The sequence below is a fragment of the Staurois parvus genome, unplaced genomic scaffold (genome assembly GCF_062004578.1).
Source record: "Staurois parvus isolate SC_StPar_1 unplaced genomic scaffold, SC_StPar_1.0 ptg000376l, whole genome shotgun sequence".
Classification (NCBI taxonomy): Eukaryota; Metazoa; Chordata; class Amphibia; order Anura; family Ranidae; genus Staurois; species Staurois parvus.
In genome coordinates this window covers 242,161-267,762 of record NW_028318172.1, presented here as the reverse complement: position 1 = coordinate 267,762, position 25,602 = coordinate 242,161, and the positions used below count along the sequence as shown (strand labels likewise).

Here is a 25,602-nt window from a genome sequence, read left to right as displayed (position 1 = left end):
CACTTCTTCAGTTCTAAAGTAGATTTGATCATTAACATTCCTAATAGATTTTTAGAATGTAGAGGCTGGGCTTCTCTACCTGTTTGTTAATGAGAGGGAGCTCATCCTTTCCTCAGACTTTCTATTGGGACAGACTCACAATTAAATTGTTGAGAAATGCTTGCAGTCAGCCAAGACACCTTCTCCTAAGTAACACCTAAAAGGTAAGAGGTGCTTTTTAGGTCTTTAGTGTGATTAGGAGCAAAGACCAAACATATGGTTGTGTTGTTTGGCTTCTAAAGTGAAAATACACTTTAACACCAACCACTGCTATTCTTCTACCTACTATGTCTTTGTTTCCACAGGTGGTAGGTTTGTTTGAGCAGTGTCTACCTTTTCCTCCTGTATCCCGTTTCTTAGAAGGGCCTCATTTGGAGTTTTATACCCCTTTATTACTTGATCTATTTTGCTAATATATTCCTAATGTATTTATATTAAAATTACATTAAACCTTATACATTTATATTCAGTGTATTTCTATACCACTCTCTACAGACAACAAGCAGCGTGTAACAGACATATGTGACGTTAACGCTAAAAATAGAAATTTTAACCACTCTGGTGCTGGAACAAAGGTAGCGTGAATGGCTGTAGCAACCAATCATGTTTCATTTCCTGGGAAAATAAAATCTTGTTGGCCACTATGGAAATCTAATGTATTGTATACATTTAAAGTAACTCACTAGGTTGCCATTGCTGACCTTCTTGTGAAGTTGTTAGATGCTCAACTATGATACTGGCCCATCTTCCTGAGTTCTGGCCTAGAATAAGTACAGATTTGATATGTTGCAAAAACTGCTGCATAATAATGTTAAGTTAAGTGACTCAGAAGGGTGAATACAACAGTCAGTACACTATGCACTACAGTCATGTTTGGGGCTTCATCTTTCCATGAAAGCCGTTTGCTGCTTTTACTTATTTATTTTCCCCATGCTTTTTTTTTTTTTTTTTTTTTAGGCCAGAGAGCGAAGTCTTACCCTTGAGTCCATCAAGCAACTTTAGAATTCAGAAAGCATCTTTAAATTCAACATCAAGACCTCCTACTCGATGTGGTAGCCGCCCTGCTACTGCTGACTACAGTGTGACATCAGTGTGTAAGTAAAATTGATATGTTGATCCTTCACGTTAGCTGGAAGGTTTTTTTATGTTTTGTTCAACCATGGTAGACAAAAACGCAAATCTGCCCTTTTAGAATTACACGTAAGAATCGCTGATCTGTATTGAAAACTACTATAAATGTAAGTAGCATTGCCTATAGTTACCCATCAGATTACTATTCGGTCCTGTTTAAAAATCCTTTCAACTTAATCTGATTGGTTGGAATAGCAGCTGCATCCTTTAGAAATGATTAGTCTGCATTTCTTAAAAATCTGCGTTATACAGTTGCACTTTGAGTGTCACTTAAAACAATGACATCTGTATGTTTTCATCAGAGCACTGAGGAAGGAACAACATACAATAATAATATGCCACTAGTCTTTGGTCATCATAGCAAAAGGAGCAACTGATAAAATGTGAATTTTCTGTGTCATTGTTTACCATTCCATCAAGGACAAAACCATTCAGGTGTGAAACAGCTGTTTGGAAGCCCATGTCACTGTTGTGTTTTTGTTTGTGACCTGTTCATTATTTCAGACATCACTGACAGTGTCCGCTGTGTGACCCTGGAACCAGTGGAGCACATGTGCAGATGTTCAAAGAACTTTGTGTCCAAAATCTTCTGTAGACCAACCAGGAAATCAGCCCATTTTCCTGTATCTTTCACAGGAAACTGGCTGTGCGTAGATATCCTACTTCACTGTTATTATTATTGCAAACTACCAGCATCTTTTGACAGCAACATACACCAGATCATTTCTAGTAAACAAAAAAGATCTATTAAAAAGAACTTATTTCGTAGAGGTGAGATGATATTTAGTAGTAAATATGTCTGAATATATATTTTCAAATGTTGCTCTGGCTAAAGTGACATCATATAATTTATAATACTTTTTCATATGGATTTAAAAACTTTCGTTCACAGTGCCTACTTAGCTCCCACCTTCTGTTCCACCCTTTTTTTCCTGCCGTACAGTCTCACAGGCTGCTGTAAATCAAAATGAAACGGCTTTCTTTAATTAAGTGTTCTTGCATGGCAAGAACACTTACTGTTATCTCACATATATATTCTTATTATTATAGCCAAATTTACCACCCTAACTCCTCCCACAGTTTTTACACTACATAGACAGTAATATACCGAAACGTGCGGATTGTTCCCGATTGGTGTGCCATACTTTGTGGAATGTTTCGCCGAATGGTTCACAAAATATCAACGTTTTTGTGGTGAAATTGGTCCCATAGGAATGAATGGCGGAATGTTCAAAACTAGAGTGGGAGCTGACAAAAGCTAGAGTGTGAGCTGAAAAATCAGGACATGATTTCTAAACTTGTAAATCAAAGAAAAAAAGTGAGCGCTTTAAAGGACGAGCAGCTGAAACACATAGGACAACCAAAAGATTCCTCACATAAATATAAAAGTAAAGTGCAGCGCTAAAGAAAACAAAAAACAAAATAAAATAAAAGCACATAAAGTCAATAAAAATAAGTCCGCAAAAATAAGAGGGAGGGGGGAAAGGGAAGGCCCTAGGCCAAAAAAAAGTCTCAAAAAAAGAAGGACGACTTCAAATGCCCATATACACTGATCAAAGATGTATATACTGCGGTAGAGATGGAGTTTGAAGATGTAGTCAGGGAACAGAGGTAGATGCAATCCCCGGATCAGTGAAGATCCCCAGATCAAGGAAGCAATCGTTCCACAAGACAGCAAGGAAGCAGTCACAGCTCCACCAAAGAGAAACACCACTCCTTCACTTCATATCAGCGGCATCTAGGAGGAGATACTCCTCATAAAAAGAAAAGCCCATGGTGAGGTACATTTAAAAAGCATTTATTAAATAAAACAGGATGCATCCAGAGAATATGTGAAAATGCACACCGCTAGTGAATAAACATGAAAACTAGCAATGGAGGCGGAACAGGACTAACCGTCCTGTCAGATGTAGTGGCCGCCGGAGCTCCCCAGTGCTCCGACGGCGTGGCGTCAAGGCGTGCGCAGGTTCCTCCTTACGCGTTACGTGCCAAGCACATCCTCAGAGGAAAGAACCGGTTTCCTCTGAGGATGTTCTTGGCACGTAACGCGTAAGGAGGAACCTGCGCACGCCTTGACGCCACGCCGTCGGAGCACTGGGGAGCTCCGGCGGCCACTACATCTGACAGGACGGTTAGTCCTGTTCCGCCTCCATTGCTAGTTTTCATGTTTATTCACTAGCGGTGTGCATTTTCACATATTCTCTGGATGCATCCTGTTTTATTTAATAAATGCTTTTTAAATGTACCTCACCATGGGCTTTTCTTTTTATGAGGAGTATCTCCTCCTAGATGCCGCTGATATGAAGTGAAGGAGTGGTGTTTCTCTTTGGTGGAGCTGTGACTGCTTCCTTGCTGTCTTGTGGAACGATTGCTTCCTTGATCTGGGGATCTTCACTGATCCGGGGATTGCATCTACCTCTGTTCCCTGACTACATCTTCAAACTCCATCTCTACCGCAGTATATACATCTTTGATCAGTGTATATGGGCATTTGAAGTCGTCCTTCTTTTTTTGAGACTTTTTTTTGGCCTAGGGCCTTCCCTTTCCCCCCTCCCTCTTATTTTTGCGGACTTATTTTTATTGACTTTATGTGCTTTTATTTTATTTTGTTTTTTGTTTTCTTTAGCGCTGCACTTTACTTTTATGATTTCTAAACTGCCATCACTCCCTCATTTTCAAGCCCACCTACACAAATCTTATATGAAAATGTTCAGCTATCCCTGCTGCCATTAAAAATGTCCACGGCTAAGCCATAGTCCTGATAGTTTTCACAATATGACCATTTGTTTGCAAGTCACGCCACCCATTGACCTTTTCAGTTACTCCAGCCACTCCAACCACACAACAGTTACTCAAGCCACTCCACCCAGTTACTCCGCCCATTCCAGTTGTAGACTACTGGTGGAGGCAAGAACACTTCACACAATTTCACCAGAAATTGTAGCTTTTCTAGTTTATTTAGATCTGCTAAGCTGCCAAAGTAGACTGTAAGGTATTCCATACATGATTCGATTTACTTTCCTTCCATCACGAGGGGAGTCCTCCTGGCTGGCAGAACACAATGATTACTGTTAGAAGATAAAGCTGCCAGCAGTAATTACAAGTAGGAAAATATGACAGGCTGGTTGTACCCACATCGATTGCCCATACATTGATCAAATCTCAGTTGGTCCCTGTTGAACCGGACAAATTTCAATCCATGTATGGTCAGTTTTTTGTTTTGTTCAACCAGCTGGCAGAATGAAAAAAAATTACCTAATTCCTCCATCCACACATTCGAGGTGGATAGGAGAATCTTCCCTCTGAGCTATTGCATTCTGACAGCGAGTAGGCTTGCCCTTCTGTCAGAACACACGGATCAGCATTGCAGCGCTGATCGAGCAAGGAAAACCTGTCAATCAGTAGATTGCCCATAGAAGAATCAAAATTTGTCCAGACCTTGCGGAACCAGCAAAATTTAGATCCATGTATGACCAGCTTAAGGTTGAATTCACACTTGAATGCGCACATTACATGTTATCATGGAGAAACAGCAAGTTATGGTGACCTGCCATTCATTTTCATTGGTACCACAATGTGCGCACACAGCTTCTCAATAGGGCAGGTACTTTTTGACCAATGGATGCCCCCATTAGGGGCTACTGAAAGTGAGTGATCAAACTCATCAGAACCTACATTGATGCGCCAAAAAGAGCATGTGTAAATGGACTGTTAAAGTGCAAAGTAAATACATTTTCTGATAACTTTTGATTCTTGGCTTCCCTCTATTGGGCTTAAGTAGATTGAGGACTATGCCAAAAAGTGTGATTAGCAGAAAAATTGCTGCTCCATAAATATAAACAAAGGCAATACGAATCTGTAGTTGTTTTTTGCAAGAATATATTTGCATTAGATTTCCTATATCTACTAAATATTAATGACAAAAGTGACAGTTAAATGAACATCAGGTACTAAACATCCTCTGTAAGGGCTTGTTCACACCATACATGCAGAAAAAACATGCAGAGAAACTGACTTGCAGATTTCACTTGCAGATACATCAGTTTACATTAGTTTTCATGCACTCTTCAATGAATTTTATACATTTTGCAGACTCCTGCGCAGAAAAAAAATCTGCATGTGATACCAGGTGTTGAGGTATGAATAGGGCATATAGAGAACTATTGATTATGTTGTGCCCTTGCAGAACCTGTGCAGAAAAACTGAGGTCACTGCACTATGGTGTGAACAAGCCCCATTTTTAGTGCAATTAAGTCTTTGCAGCAGCCAAACACATTTATATGACATACTTATGCTGTCAGTTTTTCTATAATATTTTATTTTGTTTGTAAAGAAAAAATACATGAAAGACTAGACAAAGAAGGGAAAAGAAATATCTTTCTTTATATGACATTCCCCAGATTTGGTTGCATTCCTTTGAGTGTGATTTTACTGTTAGGCTTAATCTCATTTTTACCTGTTCACTTATTTTTACTTTGAGTGGGTTTTAAATAGCACCTTTTCCCAGATGATGGACATTAAAGTATTTACATATTCTTAAAGACACCTTGTCATCAACCTAAAAACTTGCAGATAAAAACCATGTATTCTAATTGCTTACTTGCGCATTTTTCCTTTCCATAAATTATTACTATTATACATAAATGATTGTTATTTACGTGCAATATGCCTTTGAGCTTGCTAAAACATTTGGTTACTCCAGTAAAGTCAATTCTCCATCACAATCTCTCCTTTTCTTGCTCATCATAACCCTCCTTACTTCTAGAATTGTCTACTTTCTCTTTCTGTTCGGTCACCCCCTCGCCTTATATAACATTTTATGTAGCTTCCACGAAAATGTAGAGATTTACTTGAGTGATAGCTTGGAGTCTACTGGACATGCTGATACCACATTCAAGATGGTGACATCTTTAGAAACAGGCTGTTAAAGGTGAATACAGTAACTTGCATAACAAATGTTAAATGCATATACTGTATAATGTAAGCTTATGGGAAGATTACTGAAATAAATGAATGGTCACAACAAAGGAGGCCATATTCCAAAGCAATTTGTATGCAAAAATGTTAGCAAGAATCTTTGGGACAGTGTTGCGCCCCAACAGTTTTGTGTGATTTATAGCAAATGTGCATCTATGTTCTTTCTGCCACAATTGCAAACACCTCTTTTGTGAGTTGATTTAAAGTGGTTGTAAAGTCAAATTTTGTATTTTGCTAAAATAAAAAAAATATTATGACTTCCTGCTCTGTAGTTACATCTTCTTCTGGGGTCCCCTGCCGCTGCTCTCTGCTCTGCCTCCTCTTTGTGTGCCACCATAGAAAGAAGCATTTTATGGGGACACACGTGCAAGTGTGCTCCCAAGCCCATCTGTATCTGTCTGTAGACACAAACAGTGTGGCTTAGCCACTCTCCCTGCTTCCTATGGCTCACGCTGCTCTTAGCCAAGCCTGTGAGAGAGGTTAGAGAACACCTGAAGAAAGGCACAGCACCGGGTCGTTACAGAACTCAGGAAAGTAGGGAGAGGGGATAGAGGGACAGCTACTCAAAGGGTTTTTTTACCTTAATGCAGAAAATGCATTAAAGTAAAAGAAACCTTTTCACTTTATAACCACTTTAACCACAGAACAATCGTAAAACTAAGAATTGCTAAGGAGCACTTTTTTACACTGGTGCATTCAATGCTTGAAAGTCGCATATGATGATCCAATCCACTCCCCTGTCGCAAAGTGACAAAGAAACCCCAGTGGAGCAAATCTCATCTTTTTTTTGCTAGACTTCTAAATTATATAAAGGTGTAAATGTTCCTTTTAGTCACTCCAATGGGCTGATCCATAGAACGCAAGTCAAGGGAGTGCTCCTTTTACTATTCAATGGCAGTATGAGATTCAGGCTTAGAAAATATATAGAAATTCATAGTGATTTCACTACAGTTACAAAAGCACATTCGTCTTTATTAATCCCTTGCCAATGGTGTAACACATATGCTACAGGAAAATGGGCTTTAACGCCCAGTTGTCGCAGGTATGCATCCACTTGGCTTTAGGTTCTCTGCTCAGAATGTACTCCCTGCATGCTTCCAGCACACTAACTGAACTGTTTCTGCCAGCCTTCAGTCACAGCTTCTAATCAGGAGCCAGCAGGATAATCCTCTGATCATGTGACTGCTGTGAGAGCCGACCACAGTGGTCTCATGTTAGAGAATCTGTCCTACCTCCTGGCATTAAAGTCCACTTAAAGGAGTTCTGAAGGTGCACATTCATTGGTGCATGTTAACTCTTGCTCAGAATATACATGCAGAGAGCATACATTGCACTGGTGATAGATAAAACATCAGAGGTAACGGTCCTGCATTTACCTGGGGAGACAACGCCACTAACAGTATCCAGGCATATGTCCAAACCCTGCCTCTAGAAGTTGTGTCACTAAACCTGCCCTACAGGTTTCATCATAAAGACTTCATCAAGGGCATGGAGTGAAAGATGCAAATATTGGTATTTGATAAATAAAAGGCTTACACTTACAGTGGAAATCTCTTGCATTACTGTGTGTTGTGGTATGTTGCAGCCCATGTCCTTTAGCAACATGTGTTGGGGTGCCTTTAAGTATGAATGGCACAACAGAGTGTGACAGAACGCGGTGCCCAACCCCTGCCCTTCTCACCAACTCGTGACAAAGGACCAGCTGATCTCATACCGCGCTGTCACTTCCATAACAATGCCACTCTCAGCTGCGCTCTGCACAAAGATTTTCCAACTTGCGGGACCACAATCTATGTGCCAGCAGCCTCAAAGCAATTGTTACTGGGCTAGGTTAGTTACACAATTAACCCTTCACACTGCCACCACCGCCTTTTTACAGAGAAGGCAGAAACTCATAAATGCTAGCAATTGCACTATAATATTAGCATAAGTGTCTGCAACACACACTGTCACCACAGACAGGTATATTCAGAGGATTATTATATACAGTAGCACTCTTTAAGAGACAGGGATTCTTTAGTTTGCATTAAAAGCTTTAGAGAGAGTTTCAACACTTTTTCAAAATTGGATATATTACTAAAAAGGTAAAAAATGGTGCAATTAAAATATTTACAGAAAAGATATTACAGAGACATAAAGAGAACAATAAGGCAGCAAAGAAATAAAATAAAGGAGTTAAGAAGGCAGAATACTTGCAAAGTCCTGGTTTAGCAGAGTCCAATTGTCCGAGCGAAAATGTTGCCTTGGCTCTCAAGTCCGTTAAGATGTTTCTTGATTGATGTTAAACGAGAGCTCCCTTCTCCAGGCCTGTCAGTCCTTTTCTATGATATTAAAGGGGTGTCACCTGAGAACAAATGACCAATCACCCAGTTTAGGGGATGGGTGCTAGGAGGTCACCAAGTTTATGACCAAGTCCCTACTACAGTTTCATACTAATATTAATAACCTCCAATATGTGCAGGTTGTATTCTAGCAACTGGCTGATTAATATTCAGAATTATATTTCAAACCCAGGGATACCAAACACAGAGTACCTTTGTCACCCAGGAGGGAAGAGACTGCTTTCTTCCCTTTCCTATGTGCCAACATAGTCATGTAGGACCTTGTTTTGTTCGGCATGATATTATCTATCCAAATATATACCTAATATTAATGTGGCCAGTTCCTGTTGAATTTTATGAATTGTTACATGTGGAATAGACGGTTTATGGCACGCTCTGCATTCCTAGCTCTAATGGCCTAACAGGTTATGTGTGACGGCTGACTTCTTGTTTTAAGATAGGGCAGAGGAAAGTGTCTTTGCAAAATAGACATCCTGCCAAGACTAATTAGTGGTTTACAGCTCTGTAGCTGGCCTTTATTTGTGTTTTATTTACGATAAGAGGCTCTCTTGAAGTTCCTTACAACTTGGAGCTACAAATTTCATTTCAAGAGGAGGGGTGAAAGATGATTGTTCATAAAAAACAAAATGCCTGAGACCTTTACAAGATGGCGGTCGCGTACAAATTCCATGTCTCTATTGCGCATAATCGTTACACAGAGTACCATCACTCAAGTGTATTACTGCAGCACAACAGTGTAAACCCAGCCAAAAAACACGTGAATTGTTTACTGTTTAACAATAACCTTGATTTTTTGCAATTGACAGTGTGAACTCTGACCACAGGTAGGTGTTTACAATGCAAGTAACTTCCAGTAAGGACCAGATTATCTGAAAAACTGGTTCCTATATTACATTAAATAGTGACAGAGATTTTACATTTATGTAAAAACAAATGATAATATACATTTTTTTTTTTTAAATGAACCTGGAAAGACATTAATTTTCTTAAACTGCACAGCCTAGGGAAATCTCTGACCACTCCACCTTGATCATTGCAATCCGTCTTTCCTTCTCATGAATCTAAAGAGCCTGGTCCTATCATCTTTTAGATCGAGTAATACTGCTTCTCTCCCCCCAAAGTATAGTCTGAGATACAGTAAATGCATAGCTTTGGGGCCTTCTCATTGAGGAACTTTGCTCTATTAAAGTGTTACTAAACCCAGGACCATGCATTCACTTCAACTGGTCTCCCACAGTACACACAACATGGAAATGCAATTATTTTAGTGAATATAAACTGCTAAATATCTTTTCTCATCAGCTGTTAGAGCAGTCTTGAGACTTCAGCAGAGCCCTGGTTAAAGCTTGTAGGAGGAGTTTTCTTTCTGATTTAGGGGGATGCAGAACCCCTGACCTCTGTCTGGACAGTGCTGATTGGCCCTGTGCTGATCATATGCACTCTCCCAAGAAAAAGCATATGCATGTGACCACGGGTTCAGTCTGTATCAAGTGGTCATTTCAACAAGAAGAGGGGCAGAGAAGAAAGGACCAAACAACCTTTTTACACAATGCTGAGGTTTAACCCGTTAGGTTCCACAGTGAGTATAACAAGCATGCTTTACTGTATATACAGACTGATTTTACTGTTGTGGGATTAGTAACACTTTAATCAGTAGGCTTGTTTTGGAGGCTGAAATTGGGTATATCAGTGATCCTGCTCGCATTATTCCTTTCTGCTTATTGGAGGCACAGTGCTAATCAAGATTTTTTTTTTTTTTAAAAAAACCTTTCATAGACTGAAGATATAAAGGCAGAAAAAATACTTCTGTCATACTGCTTTCTCCCAGCTGTATTGGAGCCCTATGAGACATCATCAGCCATATCCATACCCAATCTAATAGCTTTTTCCATGAGCTATACACCTCTAAAGTGCACTGTACTAGTACTGAACTACAGCCCTGTCCTTAACCGCAGCTGATAAAACTGTTAGATGCTCCACTTACACTTCACAAATTAGAAACAACGATGCCCAGCTTACTTAATTGTAAAGCATGGTAGTGGGTGGCCTCCCTATTGAAATTTACAGACAATATGGTGAGACTTTGCTCTCAGTCCTTTTAGAAACCTTCAATGAGGCAATCACCTCGGGACACTTCCCTCCATATATGAGGCTGCTAATATGGTGATACAAAAGACTGCTTATACAGCAGCAGGCATCCATAGGTTCCTTACTATTCTAGTAACAGACTTTTGTAGAGCATCCTGGAAAAAAACAGACCATCTATTATGTAACAGTGACTTCCGTTCTTGAAGTCAGAGTATTATTATTATTATACAGTATTTATATAGCGCTAAAAGGTTTGCTCAGCGCTGTACATTATAGAGTAAAGGCCTGCCTTTCACTGTTGGCCCTTAACTGTAGCCTCCCTGACCACTAGGAGGATAGGGTGAGCTATAGCTTTGACTTCAAGAACTGAAGCCAGTATTTGCCTGTTTGATTGCCCAGGGTTTCAGGGCTTCTAGTTTGCGCTGCGTGATGGCGAAAAGAATGTTCAGTTATCTGTGGAGAATTTCCAGGATTGTTTTAATAATGCCACATTTTTGTTTTCTTTATATGCCTCTTATAGCTGTAGATACAGAGTCATCTCAGGTCTTTTCACCAACAAGTCGATCTGAGCAAAGAGGGCCTGTATCTCCCGCTTCACCTCAGATCCTGGATTTGGGTATGGAGAAAAATAATGGACACAGTAATAGGTAAATTCTTCACAATTTATACATTTTCACAGCAGCTATTTTGATGTGCAGTAACCCAATAATTGCTGTAGATTCTTGCACACTATTCTTGTATTTTATATTATTAAAGTAGAACTAAGGACAAAAAATGTTTTTCTTTTAGTTTTCATATTTACTGTAGAGGAATTAGGACCTGTCTCAGATTTTCATTGCTGTCTGTGCCCCCTGCTAGGGAGATTTAAAGTGGAAAAAATCCCAGGGTATCTACCGAAAGTGAACATGAATTTCACATTTGGCATAATTAAAACATTGTTAGAACTCTTTACAGCATAGGTGCTCAACCGGTAACCCCCCCCCCCAGCTGTCGTGGAACTACAAATCCCATTATGCCCTAGCCTTTGGGAGTGAAGCTTGTAACTGTCAGCCTGGCAATGCCTCAGGGGCCACAGGTTGAGCACCCATGCTTTACATAAAACTAATAACTTTAATTTCAACCTGACACTCTATGGAAATGAATGATGAGACCTTCCATATGCTAATTAGGCTTTATTTGCCAGCACAAGTCAAATTTGTACTGAGAGTGAAAAAATAAACTGCCAACACAAATCTAACAGCAGGTCAGATTTGTGACTATGATACAACCCTGCATGGTAACCCCTTAAGCATTACCCCACTTCCCCACACTCCAGCATCTCTAATATGTCTGGCTCACTCCAGCTGCATAGTTTTATTTTAGACAAGCTGGCATATAATAAATCAGTGTAAATAAAGTTGTGTAAAACAAGACTTCCCCTTTCCTCCCCCATCCCAGAGTCTACAGTACATCACATTTCTTTATGATATTATGTGTCTCATGTAATAGAAAAGGTTGGGGACATTCTATATAAATAAATTCTACTGCATGTCATAAGGCTGCATTTACATTATGTTGGAGGAACTGTTAAAAAAAATACTTTCTATGTTGATGTAGATTGATGGTTCACCTATAAGAGTAGTGGATGAACTGGTAATGGAAAATGTGCGCCGCTCAGGCTACAAGGGAAAGCAATCCTATGTCCACCACTATGAGTGCAGACCAGGGAAGGCGCTTGTCTCAGCTACAAGCAACTGTTAAGCAAAGGATGTATCCCATGAAGCCGCATATCTATGCAGACCCACTATTATTGAAATGAATGGCAGTCTCAAGCTGGGCTTCTGCCAGGCCACGCCTCCAATGCATTTCACTTCCTCCCTCGGGCCTTACTTATGAGGATCATACAGCAGAGTGAAACGCGTTAGGGGGTGGCTTGGTGGGAGCCCAAGCTGAGACTGTCATTCATTCCAAACCCAGCAGGTCTGCATAGATGTGCGTCTTCATCAGATCCATCCTTTGCCTATAAGAGTAGTGGGGTTATAGGCTGGGTTAGTCATTGTAGTGCCTAAAGCTGGCAATACACTGATCAAAATTTGGCTGGTTCAGCAGACACCAGACACATTTTGCTTTCAATAAGTTTTTATTGAAATAATTTTGCAAAAGATACAATAGTTACTGTTATTACATTTATTGATGGAAAAACAATGTCAATGACATATACAAGAACAGTGATAAACATCAAGACATATCTGTCATGACAAATGTACATCGATCACTTTATAGCAACAAGAGAAAAACACGATATGAGTAACAAGAAAAAGTCCATGCGTCTGTATTGCAAAAGCAGGCGTATATGGGTGAAGTAGCGATTTGTGAACTACATCATTTTATAAACATACGAAAAAATAAGCAAGAACAGATCTTATTTCACTGATCAGTCCTGCGGGTGAGCCTAGGGACAAAGGGAGAGAAAGAGAAGAAAAGAGGGAGAGAAGTGAAAAATAGGAAGTGGAGAAGGACATCAGAAACGCTCAAGCCCAAACCCCAGGGGCTCAGCATTATAATGATGTGTAACAAACGTCTGGCATAGCAGGATGGGGATGTTGGATCCAGGGGCCAAACGAGTTTCAATCAATGTGTGGTCATCCCAGCTGCACAGAAGCTGATCCTTTCATCAAGCTCTATCAGATGTTCTTGTAATTATTCCTCTATCTGTGGGTGCGGCTGTCAGAATCCAGTGTACTGGCAGGGGGCATTCACACAATTGAGGTGGATGGAGGAAACTATTTTTCAAACAAAAAAAAAAAGCTAGCAGTGTATGGCCACTTTTATTCGCGGACTACTTCTGTACTAACGATTTTGCTTTTGTGTCCTTTTCTGTTGACGCCTCTTAAATTAGATCCTGGATGCCACGCAGTCCTGAAGTTCCAAGTGTCAGCCCGCGAAAAGCCAAGACTCCTACTATTGCGCCTCAGTTTTCCCAGTCTGGACCACAACAAACCAGTCGACCCAGCTCTGCTGGATCCTCCACCCGCAGCAGACAGAGTAAGCTTTGAGCTGATATGAGACTGCTTTATTGTGACAATACAGTGAGCAGACAGGTTAACAGTTTACCTGTTCACTGGTTGTGACTATTATTGGCTGACAATAGAAGCTCTGCAGTGCAGTGGAGCATGTGCTTCCTACCCTGTGGGGTTATCATGTTAATACACGTGTTTCCAACTGACTGTACTACTTGGCAAATCATAAGTAGGATATTACATAGGGAAAGTTCTGAACACATTATCAATATTAATGTCAGTACTGGACAGGATATAATGTGCACATGGTAAAGCAATGTCCATAGCTAGAAAAAACCTGAGTTTCCCTGGGGAATGAGGTGTCACATGAAGCAATGTGAAGCAATGACATGGCAGGAAGCAATAAAGTGCTATTGAACAGTTTACATAATGTTTCTTGCAGTTGATAGCCCTGTGGCTGCAGGTACCAGCAGGCAATTAAAACTTTCTCCTTTGTAAACCTGCAAGTTTAGATCTCCTTTTTACCTTTGATCTCAAACAAATCAAGCACATTAACCAGTAATATATCTTTTACAATATGTTACTTTCTGTAAACTTTGTGCAACCTGCCAACTTAGCCAATCATTCCAAATTCTGCCAAAGACATCAAGGATATTTAAAGCCCAGCTCCAGCCAAAACTTTTCAAAATTTGGAAGCATTTTAGACACTGTGAAGTTGCTTTCCTGAATAAAATAACAGGTATATACCATGAATGTATGACTGGGATATTGGCCCGTACAGAAACTCAGGATAGTATCCACTTATTTGAGGATTGCTTTGCTTCATAAGGGGAACATGTTGGTGTCAGTGGATATCAAGGATTCATGCCTACATATTCCGATTCGCAGTGAAGCATCACCATTGCCAGTTTTTGGGCCTGTCCCCAGGGTTTACCAAGGTGTTACTATAGTCCTGGATTATTGAGGACCCAGGTATCCCCACTGTGGGGTACTTGGGCATCCTGCTTCTCAGAGAGCAGTCAGCTCAGTAGTTAACATCAAATGTCCAGCATGGTGTGGACCTTCAGATGTCAGCCTTGGTTCCAAACCAACATCTAGAGTACTTATGCTTGGTCCTTGAAACAGCACAGGTTGCTTCTGCAAGAGAAATTCCTGTCTCCACAATCCCAGATAGAGTCCCTAAGAACGTTTGAAAGTCCCTCAATTTAGGTTTTCCTGACGGTGATGGAGAAGATGGCAGCCGCTTTTGATACAGTCTCCTGTGCCCAGTTTCAGTCTAGATGGAGTGAAACTGGCATATGTCAACCATCAAGCAGGGAGAAGAAGTTGCTCTGCTCAGGAGGAAGCAGACCTAAGCTTGTCTTGGGCAGAAGTTCACATGATGGTCCTCTCTGAGGCTCACACACTTAGATCAATATATATTTGGACACAGGCACAATTTTAGTTTTTTTCAGATATTTACCAAAACATATTCAAGCTATAGTTCTATAATGGAAATGGGCTGAAAGTGCACACTCTCAGGTTTAATTTGAGGGTATGTACATCCAAATTGAAGGAAGGGTTTAGGAATTACAGCTCTTAAGTATAGCCATTCCCCCTTTTTCAAGGGACCAAAAGTAATTGGACAATTGAATCAAAAGCTATTTCATGGCCAGGTGTGAGCTACTCTTTCGTTGTTTCTTCATCAATTAAGCAGGTAAAAGGTCTGGAGTTGATTCTAAGTGTGATATTTGCATTTGGAATATATTGCTTTGAACCTACATCATGCGTTCAAAGGAGCTGTCCATGCAAGTGAAACTGGCCATTGTAAGGCTTCAAAAGCTAAACAAATCCATCAGAGAGATAGCAGCAATATTAGGAGTGGCCAAATCAACAGTTTGGTACATTCTAAGGAAAGAAGAATGCATCGGTGAGCTCAGCAAAATAAAAAGGCATGGACATCCACGGAAGACAGCAGTGGTGGATGATCAAAGGATCCTCTCTATGGTAAAGAAAAACCCATTCACAACATACAGACAAGTGAAGGACACTCTCCAGGAGGTGGGCGTATCATTGTCAAAGTCTACAATCTAGAGAAGACTTCACGAAAGCAAATACAGAGGGTTCACCACAAGGTGCAAAAACCATTCATAAGCCTGAAGAATAGAAAAGCCAGATTAGAGTTTGCCAAAAACATTTAAAAAAATCCAGACCAGTTCTGGAAAAGCATTCTTTGTACGGATGAAACTTAAGATTAATCTGTACTAGAATGACAGGAAGAAAAAAGTGTGAAGAAGGAACAGCTCATGATACAAAGCACACGTCATCTGTAAAACATGGTGGAGGCAGTGTGATGGCATGGGCATGCATGGCTTCTAGTGGCACTGGGTCATTGGTGTTGATGATGTGACAGAAGAAGCAGCCAGATGAAATCTGTCCTGTTTAGAGATATACTGTCGACCCAGATTCAGCCAAATGCAGCAAAGTTGATTGGACGGTGCTTCACAGTAGAGATGGACAATGATGCAAAACACACTGCAAAAGCAACTCAGGAGCCTTTGAAGGAAAAGAAGTGGAATATTCTGCAATGGCTGAGTCAATCACATGATCTCAACCCAATTGACCATGCATTTTAATTGCTGAAGGGAAAACTAAAGGCAGAAAGACCCACAAATAAAGAACAACTGAAGACAGCTGCAAGTAGAGCCTGGCAAAGCATCAGGAGGAAACCCAGTCTTTGGTAATGTCCAGTCCATATGTTCTAGACTTAGGCAGTCATTGCCAGCAAGGATTCTCAACAAAATATTAAAAATGAACATGTTATTTATGATTATATTAATTTGTCCAGTTATATTTGAGCCCCTGAAAATGGAGAGACTGTGTATAAAAATGGTTGCAGTTCCTAAAATTTGTAAAATTTCAGCCCCTTGACTTAAAGCTTAAAGTCTGCACTTCAAATTCATTTGGATTGTTTCGTTTTAAATTATTCTGGTGGCATACAGAGCCAAAAGTGTGAAAATTGTGCCTGCGTCCAAATATATATGTCAGTAATCCAGATATGACCAGAGATGTGTGGACTGTCACAGGGAATATCAGGCTTCAGGAGCAATGTAAATAATATAATTTATTTGTGAGACACACCAGTATACAAACGCACAGTGCAAGCAACAACCAAATAAAAAAACCTTCACCCAATATAAACATGTGCGGAACAAAAGAGTAGTCAAGGCTAGCCGTGGTCATACACAGCTGATCAAGCATGGGGCACAGAGAGGCAGACAGGACACGGAGCAGATCACAGGAATGGGGAGCAGGTTCAGGAAAACAGGATATCACAGGCACATGGGAACAAAACACCAAGGCACTGGTTACAGGCCAAATGCTGTTTAAGTACACCTCTTGCAATCAGCCTCAGGTGATTGCTTGATTGCAGGAGGTGAGATCCTGGCTGCTGAAAGGCACTCGCTGGTATGTCCCGGTACTGCAGCCCATAGAGAAGGTGAGCCACAGCACCACCAGCGGTGAGCCCTTTCCTGACAATATATGGACCTAACTGTATGTTTCATCCCCAACTGTATGTCGTCAAGTGTATTTTTGTTTTTATCCTGTCTGGTGTGGAGTGTCTATGACTTAAATTAACATCATAGGACAGATTTCAGCCTTGGTCTTTCTGTTTCAGCAACCTATTACGTCTCGTTTCTTGGTAAAAGCCTGTATGTAGGGTGTCACACAGATTAGTCTTCCTGTGTGGGCTTCCCCAATTTTTTGTTCTGCTTGAGAGTCCTCAGAAGGGTCAGGCAGCTTCTCCATTTACTATGTCTAGGTGTAATTGTCAGCTCACTTCTCAGGCCTGTGGTATGAAGCCCCCCCACAGGTTTAGAGCTTCAACACATCCCAACTAGTCATGACTATTAAGTCCTCTGTGTCCTGTGATGTACGATTAAAAAAAAGGGATTTTTCGTTTACCTGGAGTAAATCACAAGACCACAGGGATATAGCCCCTCTTGGCTGTTCTTCATTGCTTTCTACAAAACTGAGGCTTAGCTAAGCTCCGAGAGGTTATGCCTGGGCAGAGATTCCTGCCTTTGTTTGGTTATTCACTTCAAAGTGGCAGCATAAACCCCAGTGGAAAAAAAAAGAGGATGAAAATGTTTCATAATTGGAAACCTTACACAGAAGCAAGATCTTTATTTAGCACACACTGATAATATTGTTTACGTTAATTGATCTTTTTCACATGTAGCTACATCATTGCAAAAACTATTATTACCCTTTAATGACATGTTCCATTTTATAAAAAGATAACTGTGTAAGCTGAGCAATAGCTGGGCAATCTTTTTTGCACTTAGCACTGTTTACTTATGAAAGAAACACCAGATGCTTTAGGGCAGCAGGACTATGGCTTTAGAATTAGAAGCAAATCTAAAGCAAAACGTATTGTGCATTTAAGATTCATTTATGATTAGTTTTGGGATTTGTTTGTGATGCATTCATGTGAACTGAATGGAGGAATAAAAAAAAAAAAACATGCATAGTAAAAGGAACAATGCAAATGCAAGTGTACAAAATGCTTCACAGAATAATGTCAAAAGCAATACAAAAATGTTATTGTACAGAGTTGATCAAACTCTTTCATTGCAAAAGCGTCTTAAACATTATTTTCTGAAAGCAGAGACCCTAGAAAACAAAATAGGGGTAGTTCCATTTTTTTATGTCACAATATTAGTGCCATGGTTTATCAAGTGCAAAATTTCAGTAAAAATACACTATACTGTATTGCAAAAGTACCATAAGTATGTCCCCTGTAATTTGTACGGGGACTTTTAAGGCAACTCAAAACAAGTGATATAAACATGTGAATAGTTTTATTACAAAATTATTTTGAAACATCATAGTTTGACACATTGTACAGGCATTAAAATCATACATAGAAAAAATGGCGACAGTGCCTGTAAACTTGCTGTAGGCTGAGAATTGTTGTTCACCCTCTTCTGTGAGCCAGGAGAAAGAGGGGCGAGTAAGCTTCAGCAGAAAAAAAATTACGCGTTTCAGAACAAAGTCTTTCCTCAGGGGTAAGCTGAAGAAGAAGGATGGCAAAGAAACATTCTATAGAATATAGTGGATTGGTAAGAATTTACAATAACATCACTAAAAAACCAAAGTCAAAAAATATATCCTACATACTATCCAATTTTCTTTTTTAATTTAACTCGCCATGATTATAGAAAAAGACAAAAGGACAGTCTGTTATTACTGTGCTCACCATCGACACCGTGATTCACCAGGGCTCAATGGAAATTGGCTCAGGAGGGAGGGAGAAAGACCAACCTCCCCCAGGTGAATTTCTCACACTGGGATCGCCACAAATGGGACAGTGGAACCACTTGAAAGGCTGAAAAGCCAAGAATATATCTATAAAAAACAACGTAGGCATTTACTACACTATATGACCTCATAGCTAAAAGTGCAAATTGTAAAGTGAATCAATATATTAAATATCAAAAGTATTGGGACACCCCTCCACATCATTGGATTCAGGTGTTCCAATCACCTCCATGGCCACAGGTGTATAAAATCAAGCACCTAGGAATACAGACTGCTTCTACAAACTTTTGTGAAAGAATGGGTCGCTCTCAGCAGCTCAGTGAATTCAAGCATGGTACCGTGATGGGTTGCTACCTTTTGCAATAAGTCCATCTGTGAAATTTCCATGCTACTAAATATTCCACAGTAAACTGCTAGTGGTATTATATCAAAGTGGAAGCAACTGGGAACAACAGCAATTCTGCCATGAAGTGGTAGGCCACGTAAAATGACAGAGTGGGGTCAACGCATGCTGAAGTGCACAGAAGTCGCAAACTGTCTGCAGACTCAATAGCTAAAGACCTCCAAACATCATGGAGCCTTCAGTTTGGCACAACAACAGTGCGTAGAGAGCTTCATGGAATGGGTTTCAATGGCCATGCAGCTGCATCTAAGCCTTACATCACTAAGTGCATTGCAAAGCATCAGATGCAATGGTGTAAAGCACGCCTAGAGCAGTGGAGACAGTGTTCTCTGGAGTTACGATTCACGCCTCTCTGACTGACAATCCGATGGGCGTGTGTGGGTTTGGCGGTTGCCAGAAGAATGGTACTTTCTGGACTGCATTGTGCCAAGTGTAAAGTTTGGTGGAGGGGGGTTGTGGTGTGGGGTTGTTTTTCAGGGGTTGGGCTTGGCCGCTTAGTTCCAGCGAAGGGAACACTTAAGGCAGCAGCATACCAAGACATTTTGGAAAATTTAATGTTCCCAACTTTGTGGAAACAGTTTGAGGATGGCCCCTTCCTGTTCCAACATGACTGCACACCAGTGTACAAAGCAAGGTCCATAAAAACATGGAGGAGCGAGTTTGGGATGGAGGAACTTGACTGGCCTGCACAGAGTCCTGATCTCAACCCAATAGAACACCTTTGAGATGAATTAGAGTGGAGACTGCAAGCCAGGCCTTCTCGTCCGACATCAGTGCCTGAACTCACAAATGTGCTTCTGGAAGAATGGTCAAACATTCCTATAGACACACTCCTAAACCTTGTAGACAGCCTTTCTAGAAGAGTTGAAGCTGTTATAGCTGCAAAGGGTGGGCTGACTCAATATTGAACCCTATGAGCTAAGATCGGGATGCCATTAAAGTTCATGTGCGTGGAAAGGCAGGCGTCCCAATCCTTTTGGCAATAGTGTATTTCAAGTTAATTTTGAAGCACACACATACGCAGTATATATTACCCAACTTTTTTCTAAAATATAATTGATGAGGTTGCACCTCAAGTCAATAGATACCCAACATGTTAAGCTTTAAAATTGCTTGCAACAAACTTTGGTATCCTACATTTTTCATAGCCAACGCTTTAAAAGCCCCTACAGGACATCCATTTAGAGTTAAAGTGGTGCTGAAGCTTGAAAGTTTTTTACCTTAATGCATTCTCTGCACAGTAATGGTGCACAGTAATCTCTAGCAACCAATTAGTTAGCAGTAATGACATGCTGTAACCTCTAGTAACCAATGAGTGGTAATGATTTGCTGTAACCACTGGCAACCAGTCGCAATCACTGCCTGATCTGCTGCAGTAAACTGATTTTAAGTCTAGATTCTATTTGTTGTATGTCTCAGAGAAGGTGGATAGCGAAATTGCATGGGGGGTGGGGCCCAAGAAAATGTTTGCCCAGGGACCAATAAATATTAAAGACGGCCCTGATGGTAAGGTAGGGTAAAATGCATGCTTTACTGCAAAGCACCAGTGTGAAGTGACCCTAAAGCTTTTAGTGCATGTTACGAAAAAATGCCTTAATGCCTAGTCTAGGCAAATGTGCATTTAAATGACTGAATTAGCATGCACAGTAAAATTCCAAACAAGCAGTAAGATTCCTTTCGGAAGGGTGACCAGGGGTGGTAAAAACAGGCTTGTTTTTATTGCCCCGACCACCCACTTACTAGCAAACATGATGCTACTCAGATCAGTACACATTGCCAAGATGCTTTACACTGCGGTGCAGCAATATTAACACTACTCGTAAAGTTTGACAGGAAGCACTGCTTGGTTTGCAGTTGCAGCATGATCCTACAATGTAAAATGACTGTTTCATCTATAAAAAGAAAATTAAAAAAAAACTGTCATCGCAAGGCAACACTATTGCCTCCTGCCTGCTAACCACCTTTCACCACCTTCTGGAAAGTGATCCACAGCTAACTACTGTTCAGTGGGACAATAAATGATGCTGCTAATGAAAATGGAGCCTAAAAGCACTGCCTGCCTGTCAAATGTGACCTATTCAAATGAATTTTTAGGGGTAAAACAGGCGGTAAGGACACCCTCGGAAAAGAAAACTTCAACACGGATCATGCTTTAAAGGACAGCGCAAGTGTAAATAAGCCCTCAAGAGTATGTAAATATTTTACTGTCCTGGGTCTGTGCACAAGTGTAGCTTAGCCACTTTAGCTCCAGAAGGTTTTACCCCCTTCATAACCAGGGCATTTTTTGCTATTCGGCACTGTGCCATTGCATGGTTATGCAACACTGTACGCAAATGAAATTTATACCATTTTTTTCACATAAATAGTATTTTCTTTTGATCACCTATGGGTTTTTTAATTTTTTTATTATAGAAATGAATAAAGACCAAAGAAAAAAAATGTTTACTTTCTGATATAAAATATATCCAATAAACACATTTAAAAAAATCAAATGTCTACATGTCTTTGGTTAAAAAAAATTCCAATAACTGTATATTGATTGGTTTATGTGAAAGTTACAGCGTCAACAAACGATGGTATATATACTGGAATTTTTTTTTTTTAACTATACTGGTGACGATCGGCGACTTATCATGGATCTGTGATAGTGCTAAAGGCAATCTGACAGCAACTGGCACTGACAGCCCCTGTGATACTAATACAGTGATCAGTGCTAATACTATACACTGTACTAAGGACGCTGGCTGGGAAGGGGTTAACATTTAGGAGCAATCAAAGGGTTAATTGTGTGCCTAACAATGTGTAATATATGCTGCTTTTACTAAACGATGTGTTTGTTTTTTCTTCCTGCACATTGCTGCTTGTTCGTTCAAAGCCCTGGGATGTTAGTAAGCACAGGGCTCTGAACTGTCATTCGCTAAGCCGATCAGAAAGTCCCAGCCATAAATCATTGTCCAGAACTTGCTGAGCATCGTATGCTGTAGTGAATAACAGCACTGGTCTGGCAGTGGGAATGCACGCCCCCTACCCAGAAATGGCAAATCAAGTACATGTATGTGATCCAGCACAGGAGGGGGGGGGGGGGTGCTCTGCCACGGTAAATTTGCGGTTGGCAGTCCTGAAGTGATTAATAAATAACTTTTTTTTTTATTTATATGGAAAATTTTAACAAAACTTTTTTGCGAAACAAAATACAAACACCAAACTGATTACACACATGTGCTGATATTTAGGTATGTGAACATTTTGATATGAAATGTAACACAGACATCACACTGAAATGGCAAATACTGTATATAATTTTAAATATAATGCCTGAAGTATTTTAATCTCATATATTTTATTTTTAAAATATATTTTTAGAATACCGCATTAATACTTACGTTATCTTTCTTTCTTCCAGGCAGCCAGTCCTACAGAAAGTGAGAATAAGTGGCAAAATTGTCCTTATCCACAAGGATTTATTAATGTAATAAAGGCAGTAGAACTATGTCTATCCATACTTATGCCCTGTTTGGTAAGAACCTCTTTGGATCTGCTACCTGTCTGCTGGTGAAAACACCTCTAAACACAATAAATAGGTGCTTATTACAAAAGAAACATTTTGTAGACCAGAAATGTACAGTGACATACTCTACGCCCTAATATACTGAACAGAAGACAAATACCATTCATTACTTAACAAGCTTGCAGGTTTTGCTATGACTAGAAACAATACATGGCAACCAATAACAGACTTTATCAAGTGCTGCATTTGTTCTTTTGATTGGATGTTTGCCCTTTGCTACAGATTTTCTTTTGGTTTAATTATTTATTTATTTGTGTATATGAACTGTTGTTTGAGTCGTAATGACTTGATTCTAATCCAGCTTTGTATTTTGTACTAAAATGTCCTTTGTTGTGCTGCTTCCTCTTGATTAAAAAAAGAAAATGAAGGATGTTAATTAACTTTTTATACATGTTCAGTTTTTTTCCAAGCTGTGTGTTTAAGTGCTATATCATAGCTCCTTAAATTTGGTATGTATTCTATGCTGTAATCCCCAATAAATATGGAACGATGATCCTTATTTATACCACTTAAGTGTTTCTTAATAAGAAAACTATATTTGTCCTCATTTCTATATTAAATGTTTTAATGTAACAGGTGTTCAAACCCGGAATGTCTCCTAAGAGCTTGCAAGGAGCTACATTAGAGGCTGCAGAGAGAATATGTGGCTCCTTAGATAATGGTCAGTGACAAATGCACTATAATTTCTCTTGTGCTTTTTCAAGACTATATGCACAATCGGAGGCTGTACTTATCAGATATTTACCTCATCTTTATTCTCTTTGGGTTTAGTACTAGCCACAGTCTTTAAATATAATTAAATGTGGAGACTTAATCTGGCCAAAAGACATTTTTTAAGAAATTGTTCCATTAACTACAGTGAAGGAAATAAGTATTTGATCCCCTGCTGATTTTGAATGTTTGCCCACTCACAAAGCAATGATCAGTCTAAAAATCAAAAGGTATGTGTGTTGTAACACTGAGAGACATAATAGCAACAAAAAATTCGAAAGCAATGCATGTCTAACAAATTATACACTGATTTGCATGTTCATGAGGGAAATAAGTATTTGATCCCTTCACAAAACATGACTTAGTACTTGGTGGCAAATCCCTTGTTGGCAATCACAGAGGTCAAATGTTTCCTGTAGTTGGCCACCGGGTTTGCACACATCTCAGGAGGGATTTTGGCCCACTCCTCTTGGCAGATCCTCTCCAAGTCATTAAGGTTTATTGGCTGACATTTGGCAACTCGAACTTTCAGCTCCCTTCACAGATTTTCAATCAGATTAAGGTCTGGAGACTGGCTAGGCCACTCCAAGACCTTAATGTGCTTCTTCTTGAGCCACTCCTTTGTTGTCTTGGCCTTGTGTTTTGGGTCATTGTCATGCTGGAACACCCATCCACGACCCATTTTCAATGCCGTGGCTGAGGGAAGCAGGTTCTCACCCAAAATTTGACGGTACATTGCCCCGTCCTTCATCCCTTTGATGCGGAGCAGTTGTCCTGTCCCCTTAGCAGAAAAACACCCCCAAAGCAGAATGTTTCCACCACCATGTTTGACAGTTGGGATGGTGTTCTTGGGGTCATAAGCAGAATTCCTCCTCCTCCAAACACGGCAAGTTGAGTTGATGCCAAAGAGCTCGATTTTGGTTTTATCTGACCACAACACTTTCAACCAGTCCTCCTCTTCAGATGTTCAGTGGCAAACTTCAGATGGGCCTGGACATGTGCTTTCTTCAGCAGAGGGACCTTGTAGGCACTGCAGGATGTCAATCCTTGTCGGCGTAGTGTGTTACCAATTGTTTTCTTGGTGACTGTGGCCCATGCTGCTTGGAGATCATTGACAAGATCCTTACGTGTATTTCTGGGATGATTCCTCACTGTTCTCATGATCCTTGACACTCCACAAGGTGAGATCTTGTAGGGTGCACCAGACCTAGCAAGACTGACAGTTGTTTTGTGTTTCTTCCATTTGCAAATGATTGCACCACTGTTGTCACCTTCTCACCAAGCTGCTTGGCGATAGTTTGGTAGCCCAGTCCAGCCTTGTGTAAGTCTACAATCTTGTCCCTGACATCCTTGGACAGCTCTTTTGTCTTTTCCATTGTGGATAGTTTGGAATCTGATTAATTGCTCCTGTGGACAGGTGTCTTTTATACAGGTAACAAAATGAGATTAGCAGCACTCCCTTCAAGAGACTGCTTCTAATCTCAGCTTGTTTCCTGTATGAAAGACACCTGGTAGTCAGAAATCCTGCTGAATGTTAGGGGATCAAATACTTATTTCCTTCATGAACATGCAAATTAGTGCATAAATTGTTAGACATGCATTTTTTTTTAAATTTTTTTGTTGTCATCTGTCTCTCAGTGTTACAATACACCTACTATTCGATTTTTAGATTGATAATTTCTTTGTGAGTGGACAAACATTCAAAATCAGCAGGGGATCAAATACTTATTTCCTTCACTGTAGCATGCTGAGATTGATCAAGCCTGTATGTTAAAGTGTACAGTATGTAAACACTAATAATGAACCTATCTTATTTGCACTCTTTTGGTTAGTTAACTGTTTTGTTATATCTGTTTGATACGTTTATATAAAAATTTGTTGATGTTGATCCTGACAGAAATCCAGTGAGTTTACAAGTTCCTGACCTCTTTGCATTGTAATCCTAAGCAGTATTGGCAGCCCTACCAAAGTTACTTCTGTGAACTATAAAGCACTTCTCTCCATGTTGTGAGGATTTGGAGAGGCGTAGATGTTCTGTAT

The 25,602-nt window shown here is 40.1% G+C and overlaps 1 protein-coding gene across 3 annotated transcripts in view; it reads left to right on the top strand.

Annotated features, from left to right (window-relative positions):
* Nucleotides 1–23,359, top strand: part of ARMC9 (armadillo repeat containing 9) — a 207,083-nt gene extending 183,724 nt beyond the window's left edge. For all 3 annotated transcript variants that reach the window (XM_089685434.1, XM_089685436.1, XM_089685435.1), the window contains 4 exons: nucleotides 997–1,133; nucleotides 11,098–11,224; nucleotides 13,456–13,601; nucleotides 22,687–23,359. In XM_089685434.1, the coding sequence (XP_089541560.1) occupies nucleotides 997–1,133; nucleotides 11,098–11,224; nucleotides 13,456–13,601; nucleotides 22,687–22,709 (433 nt within the window). In that variant the 3' untranslated portion in view covers nucleotides 22,710–23,359. The remainder of the gene's footprint in view (nucleotides 1–996; nucleotides 1,134–11,097; nucleotides 11,225–13,455; nucleotides 13,602–22,686) is intronic.
* The last annotated feature ends 2,243 nt before the right edge of the window (nucleotides 23,360–25,602 follow it).